The sequence below is a fragment of the Ceratotherium simum genome, chromosome 39 (assembly GCF_057802395.1).
Source record: "Ceratotherium simum simum isolate JZ-2026a chromosome 39, ASM5780239v1, whole genome shotgun sequence".
Classification (NCBI taxonomy): domain Eukaryota; kingdom Metazoa; phylum Chordata; class Mammalia; order Perissodactyla; family Rhinocerotidae; genus Ceratotherium; species Ceratotherium simum.
Window position 1 is genome coordinate 10893996 of NC_141938.1, and position 10363 is coordinate 10904358.

At 61.3% G+C, this 10363-nt stretch overlaps 1 protein-coding gene across 3 annotated transcripts; it reads right to left on the bottom strand.

Annotated features, from left to right (window-relative positions):
- Positions 1 to 172: 172 nt before the first annotated feature.
- Positions 173 to 9952, bottom strand: KANK3 (KN motif and ankyrin repeat domains 3). Of its 3 annotated transcripts, XM_087425598.1 has the most exons (11): positions 8956 to 9952; positions 8596 to 8657; positions 6461 to 7810; positions 6282 to 6381; positions 5893 to 6105; positions 5707 to 5791; positions 5051 to 5267; positions 1526 to 1671; positions 1201 to 1401; positions 1018 to 1116; positions 173 to 456 (listed from the first exon to the last, which is right to left on the bottom strand). In XM_087425598.1, the coding sequence occupies exons 2-11, from the start codon at positions 8627 to 8629 to the stop codon at positions 379 to 381; spliced, it is 2523 nt and encodes an 840-aa protein (XP_087281724.1). In that variant the 5' UTR covers positions 8630 to 8657; positions 8956 to 9952; the 3' UTR covers positions 173 to 378. The 3 variants fall into 3 exon arrangements, with proteins under 3 accessions (XP_087281724.1, XP_087281723.1, XP_087281722.1); XM_087425597.1 differs by lacking the exon at positions 173 to 456 and having other exon boundaries at positions 463 to 1116; XM_087425596.1 differs by lacking the exon at positions 173 to 456 and having other exon boundaries at positions 463 to 1401; positions 5893 to 7810.
- Between the last annotated feature and the right edge of the window lie 411 nt (positions 9953 to 10363).

Sequence of the window (10363 nt, forward strand, 5' to 3'; positions counted from 1 at the left end):
AGCTTCTAGTGGGGCCTTTATGTGGTCACTGATCCTTGGCACTCTGGAAAGCTGGGAGGGGTCTTCCTCAACAAGGCACTTTTTTTTGAGTAAGGGGAATCTTGTGTTCATGTGTGTCCCCAAAACAAGAGACCAGCTGAGTGAGGAATGTTTTATTACGGAAGCCGTGGGGGGGGACTAGGGGCCCTGTCACTCCTCAGCCCTGCCTCACCCTGCTGGTCCACGGTGGGCCCCTCCCAGATACTGAACCATCCAAGTCTTTCTCTGGGGCCAGGGCTAGCCTCGGGACAGTGAACCCTGGCCCCTGCTGTGCCCCAGGGGCTGACGTGGGGGAGGGAAAGATCTCTGCTCCCATCCGGGTCCAGTGTGCCAGGCTGCTCACTGAGGCTGGCGGTCCTCTCCATTGTCACTGCATCCTCCTTCACCAGGGGCAGCCATGGGGGCATCAGGGGATGACTGGTGAGAGAGAGGTTGGGGGGGGATTCTGTCACAGTCTCAGTGGGTTCCGGGGGTGCTTAACCTAGTGGAGGTCTTGCTTCTCTGCACTGTGGTCAAGCCTAAGGTGGGGCCAGGCTGCATGGGTTTGAATCCTGCCTCTGCCCCATCTGAGCTGGCAGAGACACTTGACCTCCGTGCCTCCTCCTGCATATCCACAGGAGAGTGCAGGCTGATCGGGTGAATTTGGTTGTGAAAGGGCTGAGAACAGCCTGGCTCTTGTCTTGAATATAAGCCCCCGCTGACAGGGAAGGTCTGAGCGAGGTCTAGCTCCTCCACTCTGACCTTAGTCACTTCCCCTCTGGAGGCCTGAGGTTCATGACCTGTGAGGTGGGGTTGTGTCCAACTCGAGGACATTTTGTGGGTTGAACACAAGTTCCAGCCACACGGGAATTCAGACCCAGGTTGCCCACCGCTGGTCTCCCCAGGGGTGTTCCTCTTTCCTGGGGCACACTTGGTGTCCTCCCCAACCCCGATGTGCAGCTGGGAAGCTCTGTTTCCAGGGGCTGGGGCTGCACTCACCAGGGGACTAGCCTGGCTCGAGCTCAGGTGGGCGTGCAGCAGAGCAGCCACCTGATCTTGCTCAGCCTCCAAGGCCATGGCCAGGGCACTGGTGCCCTCCTGAGGAACAAGAAGTACAGTCAGGTCCCTGAACCAAGGCGTGGGTGCCCTGCCACCCCGCTGAGCAGCCCCATGGTGGCTCACATTGTCCAGGAGGGCGGGGTCGCAGCCTGGCTGGGCCAGCAGCAACCGGACAGTGTCCAGGCGCCCGTACTCGCTGGCGCACATCAGCGCTGTGGCCCCATCCGCATCCTGCGCATTCACGTCTGCCCCACACGCCAGCAGGGCCGCCACCATGTCCTGGCGGCCATGGCTGATGGCCAGCATGAGGGCCGTCTGCCCGGTCTGAGGAGTAGGGGAGAAGGGGACAGGGCTGGGGTGAGCTCGAGGAAGGGAGGTCAGAGACCAGTTGGCTCCCAAAGTGGAAGTGATCCCCGGACTCGGAGGCAAGGAGGAGGTGTCCGCACACCTGGCTGGCCTTGGCATTGACATCGCCCATGCGGAAGAGTCTCTGGACCACAGCCATGGCCGCCTCCTCCCGCCCCACGGAGGTGAGTGCAGCCAGCATGAGGGCCGAGTAGCCGGCTCGGTTCTGGCGGTCAACCTCGCAGACCCCTGGGAGAGAGGAAGGTCAGTCAACCAAGAAGCCCGACACCCCAGCCCAACCTGGTCCGCTCACCTCCCCACAAGCCTCGGGTTCAGCATCTGTGTATTGGTGTCACCGTGGGTCGTGAAATTTACTGTCCCCTCTGCCTGCAAGGCTCTCTTCCAATGGCCCCGACCTTCAGGGTCTGCTCAAATCTCACCTCCCTCCTTCACATTGGTTTGGGGAGTTGTCTTGTTCACTGCTGTACCCCCAGTCCCTAGAACAATATCTGGCACATAGTAGGTACTCAATAAAGATGTGTTGACTGAATAAACGGATGTTTCTATTTTCATGGCTGCTACCCACCAAGCCACCAACGTTGCTCCCCTAGAGAACGGTGCCAACTGGGCCACCCTGCTGTCCCAGTCCATTCCGGGTCCATGAAGCAGCCAGAAGTGGCAGATCAAAAGCAATCCGGCCCAGTCATCTCCTATTTAAAACCCTCCTGTGTCTCCCATTGCTCCTGGAGTACAGGCTGTTATCCACACAGCCTCTGAGGCTCTCTGTTGTCTAACTCATCTTCCTTCTGGAATCCCCCTTTCACCCCAAGCCTGTGTTACAGATTGAACTGTGTCCCCCAAAGATACTTTGGAGTCCTAACCCCCAGTGAATGTGACCTTAAGTGGAAATAGGGTCTTTGGAAAAATAATGAAGATGAGGTTATTATGGCAGCCCTAAGCCCATATGACTGGTGTCCTTAGATGAGACACAGAGACAGGCAAAACACCACGTGATGAAGGCAGAGAAGAGTTAAGGGGCCTTAAACCACCACGGAACGCTAAGGATCGCTGTCAGCCACCAGAAGCTAGGGGAAAGGCAGGGAGCAGATTCTCCCTCTGAGCCCTAAGAAGGAACCAACCCGCCAACACCTTGATTTCGGATTCTGGCCTCCAGGACTGCAAGAAAATGAATTTCTGTTGTGTTAAGCCTCCCATACTGTGGTACTTGGTTACAGTGGCTGGAGGAAATGGACAGCCTGGTGACTGCTGCCCATCCTCCAGAACGGAACACAACATCGGCTTCTTTTCCTCTGGGATCAGATCTGCTACCCTCCTGGCCCTGCCTCACGGCACCTACCTGTGTTCAGACCGCATTTACTAGACTGATGCGGGTCCCCCACCATTCTGAAAGCTCCACCAGGCTGGGGACAGTTTGGGAGATGAATGGGTGGGAGGGGCATATAGTGAGAAGTTTGGGGAAAAGAGCTGGATCTGGGATCCAGGTCATGGAGGCGATGGCCTAGAGAGAGAGGGAATCGGAGACGACGGACTAGGAGTAAAAGGGTTAAGTCAAATATCAAAATTGGGGAGGGTCCCTAGTTGTGTGGCATGCTGCCTGGGTGTTCATTGCTGTCACAAGCCTCTATGACCCCAGTGGAAGGTGTTAGGTGGGGAGGAACACAGAGAAATAACCAGAGCAGGGGCTCTGTAGGCTAGCTGAGGACCCCCATCTTCTCCCTCCCTCTCCCTTTCCCCTCCCACCTACCCTGAGGCCCTGCTAAGCTAAAGGTTCACCTGTTTCTTGATTTCCTCCCCTGGGACACAGTCACAGCCATCCATTCATGAAAGCTCGCTCATTCACTCAAACACTTGAGGGTCTACTGTGTGCCACGCTGGGACTGCGAGGCAAGTCGGGTGAGGTGAGAGAGGGGCACATAAAAGGGTAGTTCATGACAGGCCAGAGCGTGAGCCAGGAGGCCAGGAGACGGGGTGGGGGCAGCGAGATGGGGTGGGAGCGATGGATAATGGTCCCATAAGGTCCAAGGGGAATGGGAGACAGTGGGCTGAGATGCTGGGAGGTGAGAACGGGGGTGTAGGAAGTGAGTCATGGAGGGGGCATAGTTATGATGACATCAAGGTCTTGGGGTGACCTTCCAAGTGTAAGGCTGATGTAGGGCAGAGGTCAAGGCGAAGGGAGAGAAGGAGCTCAAGGAACTGAGAAGCCGGGAGGTTGGAGGGACGGTCCATGAGGGTATTGGAACTGCTGAGGATGAGGCTGAGAGGAGAACCGGCCGGGAGCTCAAATTCAAGCAATGAGGGAAGAGCGACCTGAGGTCAGAGGGAAAAGCCAGACAGAAGAAGGGGCGGAGAGGGTACGGGTCTGATCAATAGGCTCCAAGGCGGGGTTTAGGGAGGAGAGGAAAAGGTCTGGAAGTGGAGATCCAGAGCAAGGATGGCGCACAGCCACGTCCATGCCCTGCGTTCCAAGAAGATGAAAGAGGAAACAGCCCCCACGCAGGGGTGCATTCAGCGCTCAGGGTCCTGGGGCAGGGGAGGGCCAGATTGCCATGGCAGCAAGCAGGCGGGGGCAGAGGGGATGAGGAGGTGAGAAGCACAAGGCCCAAGGCCAGGTCTGGGGAGTTGGACCCAAGTGGGGCTTTGAATGCAGAGAACGATGGGGTCCAAGGAGCCTGCTGTGTCCCGGTCCCCAGCCCCCTTTAAGACAGGAGATGCCAAGGAAATCTTTCTAACTCATGCATCGTCCCCTTCTCCCAAGCCCAGCTCCCTGTCCAGCCCACACCAGCTACACACACTTCCCCAGATCCCCAAACCTGCAGACATGGATGGATCTGTGTGTTGGGGAAGGGGGGTAGTGGGACTCTCCTGCGCCTGCAGTGAGAGTGACAGGCCTCCAAGGGCAGACCCCAGTGGTTACTAGACCTGAAGGAGGACACCCAGGTGTCCTCTTGATGGGCAGTCAGTTTGTCTACTGCCCACTGTCCCCTCTGCTGTAAATCCCATGGGGAAAGCAGCTGAATGGGACCCTGGCCCCGCACTGGTACCTAGTCGGCCCTCAACACACATCTGTGGGCTCAGCAACAGCTGGGTGTGCGCATCTCTACTCTAGAGAGGGGGAAGCAAGAGGCAGGTGACAGAAATGTGTGAAGTGGAGCCAATGCAGGAACGGGGGGTGGAGGGCAGCACGCAGCGCCCCAGCCGGGGAGGGTACTCAGAGCCCCACCAGTGAGCACCTCCCCTCAAGCCTGGAGAGGCGGGTGGCTGGGCACTGGGGCCCAGGAACGAGGTGAGCGCCAGGGCTGGAGATTCAGGGACAGAAGACATGGTGACCATTGATTGACCTCCTACCCGGGGCCTAGCACTGTTCTACAGGTGTTCTCTCAGCTGCCCAAGGAGGTAGGCATTGCATCCCCATTTCCCAGGTGAGGAAGCCAAGGCTGGTGAGATGAATCAATTCCCCTAAATGCAGATCTACCTAATCCCAAACCCGGATACTCCTGCCCCCTGCAAAGTGAGAGGCGGGTCAGGGCAGAGCTCAGAGTGGAGAGGTCCGGATGCCCTGGGCAATCCACCCAGGATGGATCCTGTAACCCCGGCGGCAGGCGCTGACCCGTGTCCAGCAGCAAGCTCGAGATGGCCAGGTTCCCATGCGACACGCTGTAGTGCAGGGCTGTGTTCCCGTTGCCATCCGCCAGGTTCACCACGTGGGCCAGCAGCTCAGGTCCCAGGCGCGCCACCGCACCCAACACCCCCGCCACGGGCTCCGCCTGCGAGCGCCGCTGGCTCGACACTCGAAACCACTCCTGGGCCACCAGGCGCGCCGCGCCCTGCCGCGACAGGAGGAAAGGCGTCAGCGGGGTGACAGGGAGGGCCCGTGGGGAGCCATGGGACCACACCCCTCTCGAGGAGGGAGTAGCCAGTGCGGGTCCTGGGCTCGAGGGGCAGGGTTCTCCCGTTCTGGGGAAGAGGCTGAGGGAGAACCTAAAGTGGAGGAAGGCGGTGAGCGCTTCTCTTTGGGGAGTGTGTGGGGGGGGCTTGGGCCAGTGCTGGGGCGGGCCCCTTTTGGGTCACCAGGGCAAGATGAGCGCTGTCGTGGGGCAGAGATCCCTTTGGAGAGCCTGGGATCGGTGGAGGTCTCTGGCGCGAGGGGACCGAACTTGGGGCCTCCCAACTCTGGGAAACTCGATGCCTTCCCTAAGAGGACGTCAGGGGAGGTCCCTGATGCGGCCCACACCTCCATCTGTGAAGGGCTCTCTCGGCACTCACACTGTCGCGGGCGACTCCGCGGGGCCGGCTCAGCTGCCGGTGCAGCGCTGCGCACGCCTCCCGCAAACGGGGGCTCAGCTCGCACCTACCGAGGACCAGGAAATGCTCAGGAGAGGTCTGGGGCCGGGGCCGCGGGGACAGGAACGAGAGAAGCCGTCCCCACTCCGTGTCGCTGCCGTCGCTCACCTTCCCTGCGCACCCAGCTGAGGCTCCGGCTCCGGCTCTGGCTCCGGCTCGGGGTCCCGGACGTCCCCGCCGCTGGGAGGCCCGGGGGTGCCCGAGTCGGATCCCCCGCCGCTGTCTTCCCCGGAGCCGGAGGAGCTGCTGCTCCTCGGGGGCTCGGCAGCGCCGTCCTCGCTGTCGCTGTCACTGCCGTCCTCACTGGAAGAGCTCTCGTACCTGGGGGCAGGGTGGGAGGCATTCTGGACTCCTGCGAGGCGGGAGTGGCTGTCCTCACGGTACAGATGAGGAAACTGAGGCTTGCCAGGACACGCTGTGAGCGCGGGGCAGAGCTGGCATCCAAACCCCAGTCCGTGTCCCCGCCGATGCTGCCATGGGGAGGGGAAAGTGCTCACTCTCCGTTGAGGACCCCAACAAACTGCAGGCTCTTGGGTCCGGGGCTGGGTTGGGCGCCAGGTGTACCGTCTCTCCTCTTCATGATGGATTTGAGGACGCCTGGCGGGGATCAGATGAGGGCACTGAGTTCGAGTCCGAAGGCCAGCAAGCCAGGGCTCAGCGAGGGGTCGGGACTCACCCGCGGGGGCCGCGGCTCTGTCCCCGTCCGGGGATCCAGGCGAGTTCTCCTGCGCCAGGGAAGGGGCCTCTGCGGGGGGCTCGGTCTGCGTGGCCGCCTCGGCACAACCCCACGGGGTCTGGGTGGCAACCTCGCGCGGCTGGGGCCGAGCCGCCGCCGCTGCCTCTGCCTCTGCCTCCTGGTCGGCAGCCTCGCGGGCCTCCTCCAGCTCGCGCAGGCGACCCCGCAGGAGCTCGCTCACCCCGCGCTGGTGCTCCAGGCTGGTGCGCATGAGCTCCAGCTCGCGCTCGGCGGCCGCGGGCAGCCCCAGCAGCGCCTCGGTCACCCATGCGTCCGCCTCGAGAGTCTCAGGAGCTGCCTCCACGCCGGCCTCCCGGGTCTCTGGCCTGCCCTGAGCTCCTGCATCTTGGGTCTCCGGCCCGGCCTGGGCTCCTGCATCTTGGGTCTCCGGCCCGGCCTGTGCGCCCGCCTCCCGCGTCTGGGGCGCCCCGTCGGGGGTCCCGTCTGCCCCGTCGAGGACCTGGAGCGCGCCCTCGCTGCGCCTCGAAGCCGACCCGTCGGGGCCGTCAGCCCGGGGGCTGGCCCTGGCGCGGACGCCGCGGTCGGAGGTGGCCAGGCGCTCGGTGAGACGCCGCAGCTGAGCGAGCTTGTCCGGGCGCGCCTCGGCCTCCCAGTCGGGCTCCGGCGGCCCGCGCCCAGCCAACAGCCGCGCCTTCTCAGCGCGCAGCGCGCGCACCTGCTCCTGCAGCTCGGGCAGCGCGCGCGCCTGGTCCTCGAGCTCGCGCAGGCGCCGCAGGGCTGCGGCCATCTGCTCGCGCACCAGCTGCAGTTGCGCGGGACCGGGAGAGGCGGGGGCGGGGTTGGGGGTGGGGCCAGGGGCGGGGCTGCTGTGGCCCGACCCCCGCGGGCTGCGCGGGACGGCGCGGGAGGGGCTGGGCGCGCGCTCGTGCGCCTGCGCCAGCTCCAGCCGCCGGCTGGTCTCCAGGAGCGTGTGCTCGACGCGCGGGTTGCGCACGGGCGCGCGCGGCGACAGCGGCTGCAGCGAGACCCCCGACGGCGCGCCGGGGGAGAGCGCGCCCGACGCTCCCCCGTCGTCACTGGCCAGGGACTCGCTGGATGTCCAGGCGCCTGGGCTGCGCGCGCCCGCGAGGCAAGCCCGGGGCGCGCGGGGGCGGCGCGCGGGCGGGGGCCCTGGGGCGCGGCGGACGGCGGGGCCGCGCTCCAGCTCCTCCACGTACTTGAGGAAGTCCAGGTCCAGGTGGAAGCCATAGGGCGTCTCCACCGAGTAGGGCGAGCTCGGGCTGCGGGCGCCCCCGGGCGCGCTGGGGCACAGGCGAGGGCCGCCCAGGTCTGCGGGCACGACAGGGGCGTGGGGGGCGTCAGGCCGAGGAGACCCGGAGAGATGGACACACGGAGCGCATCTCCCACCCCCCACGACACGCCTGCACGGCTCCACCTCACCAAACCCTGCACACTCACGCCTGAGGCTCAAACGCCTGTCTGCACCCAAATCGTCACGCAGTCACGCGTTTATGGAGCGCCTACTATGTACCAAGCACTTTTCTAGGCGCTGAGGACATAGCAGTGAACAAACATTCCTGCCCTCTTGTAGGAGATAGATAAACATGATCATTCCAAATGGCGTTCAGGGCAAGAATAATAACAAGATGAAATCGAGAGAAGTGGAGATGGCGTGACTTTAGCTCTGGTTGTCAGGGCAGGTTTCCTGCGGAGGGGACTTAGGAGGTGAGCCCTGAGTGATAAGGAGGAAGCAGCCGGGGACAGAAGGTTCCTAAAAGAAAACAGCCCATGCAAAGGCCCTGGGGTGGAGTGAGCAGGGTGGAGGCCAGGGTGTCAGAGCAGAGGGAAGGAAGGGAGCGGAGAGAGGAGTAGGAGAGGTGGGCTGGGGCCAGACTGGGGAGGAGGGCTCCTGGGCAACCATGAGGAGTTGGGAGTTTAGTCCACAGTGATGGGGGCCATAGGTGGGTTTTAAGCAGGGCCGTGACACTATCCAATGGGCATTTAGAAAGGGCCCTATGGCCACCGTGTGAAGGAGGGAACTGCAGGGCTGTGTCCACACACCGGCACCAAGTGTGGATCTGTGCACACACGTGTATCCCATTTTGCACACTCACCAGGCAGGTTCTGATTGACAGCAAACTTGGCCATGTTTCCTGGAGTAACCGCCAGATACAGCCTGAAAAAGGCCCCCAGAGGGGTGAGGGGGAGGCTGAGCCCTCCCTCTGGCTGTGCCTCTGGGGTCGCCTGGACTCTGAGGGCTTAGACCCCAGAGCTCCACTCTGCCACCCACCCCTCCACACAGGCCCTCTCCTCCCTGGCCCTGCAAGAGACCTTGAAACTTTGGAATGGATGAATGTGGGAACCTCAAGGTGCCAGGCCTCAGCCTGCTGGGTGGGGAGAGGCAGGAAGGGCATGGGAAGGAGAAGAGTGGGCAGTGGTCAAGTGAACAGTGCGGGGAGGGGGTCATTCCAGACCTGCTGAGATTTCTGTCAGTCCCTGCGGAAAATTAGAAATTGATGTTCAAACGGGTGGGATATGAACGTTCAGAAGAGGAAGGTGAGAGTTGGAAGCCCTTTGTGGGCTCATTGAAAACTCATCTGGTCAGATTCTGCATATTAAAAGAAAAGAAAAGAAAAAAAAAACAGGCTCTCTTGAATTTTTTTTTCCTTAGAGAAATGCAAACAAGATATAATTGTGCATCTGAATTTTTACCAAGGTCGCTTGTGAGATCCTTGTAGGAATCATGGCGAGTTGTGGGCCAGATGAACCAAGGATGCAAATCACTGGCTACCTGTCTCCCCGGGATGTCTCTAGCGGATGCCACAAGGCTCTGCCCTGGGCTTGTAAGAGCTTATAATGGCACTACAAGCAACCAGGTTGTCAGAGCTGTGGCTATGCATGGGCTGGGGGGAGAGTGACTCTTCGGGTGACATATGGAGGCTCTAAGGGAGGGAAATCAGGCCACATCTAATACTATGATATTTAACAAGGACAAATATTGAGTCCAGAACTTGGATTCAGAAAGCACAGGGTGGGAAAAATGGGGCTTTGAAGAGCCCACATGAAAAACCTTCAGGGAAGGGAAAGCAGCTTGTATTGAGTGCCTACTGTATGCCCTGCCTGATTAAATGTAACCTCAGTACAATCTTGAAGGTAGATATTCACATTTTCCAAATGGGGAAACTAAGGCAAAAAGCAGTGAAATCAATTGCCTGTGGGAAATGCCCTCAGATTGGGCTCTGCTTGTCTTCTGGGGACCCCTTGCCTGCCCAGCCCTCCACCAGCAGGTGCCTGCCGGACCCCATCTGTCCTCGTCCTAATCCACTGCTCATCTGCGCTAACCACTTAACAACCTTCCCGGCCACCCTGTCCAGTCTCTTGAACTCCTGATGGCCACCTGCGTGCCTGACACCCACCAGCCGTTGAGCACCGATGGGCCCACCTGACTCTCCCTGCTCCACGGCTGGGGGGATCCTCCCCCTCGCCACCTCCGTCCAGCCTGGGTCCCTGACACCTCCCCCACCCCACCCCACCCCAGGGCAGGCGGGGCCCCTTCCAGTCCCAAAGCAGCTGTTTCCCGTCCCTGGGCCAGCAGGCAGCCGGTCATCACGGAGCACAGCCAGTGCCTCTCATGACTTGTTTTCAGGAAACTGCCAGGGAAGAGCTGGATGGTGGAAAAAACCTGGGCGGGGATTTAGGGGTCCGGGCCTGCCTCTCACACAGCTGGCTGTGTGACTTAGTCGGGTCAGCCCCCTCCTCCGGGTCACACCCAAATCCTTGGCCCTGGGAATTCAAAAAACAGCTGTGGGTCATCCCTAAGGCCCAAACCAGCAGGAGCAGCCAGATCCAGAGGCTGGGCTGAGACATGGGTGGACGCCCCAA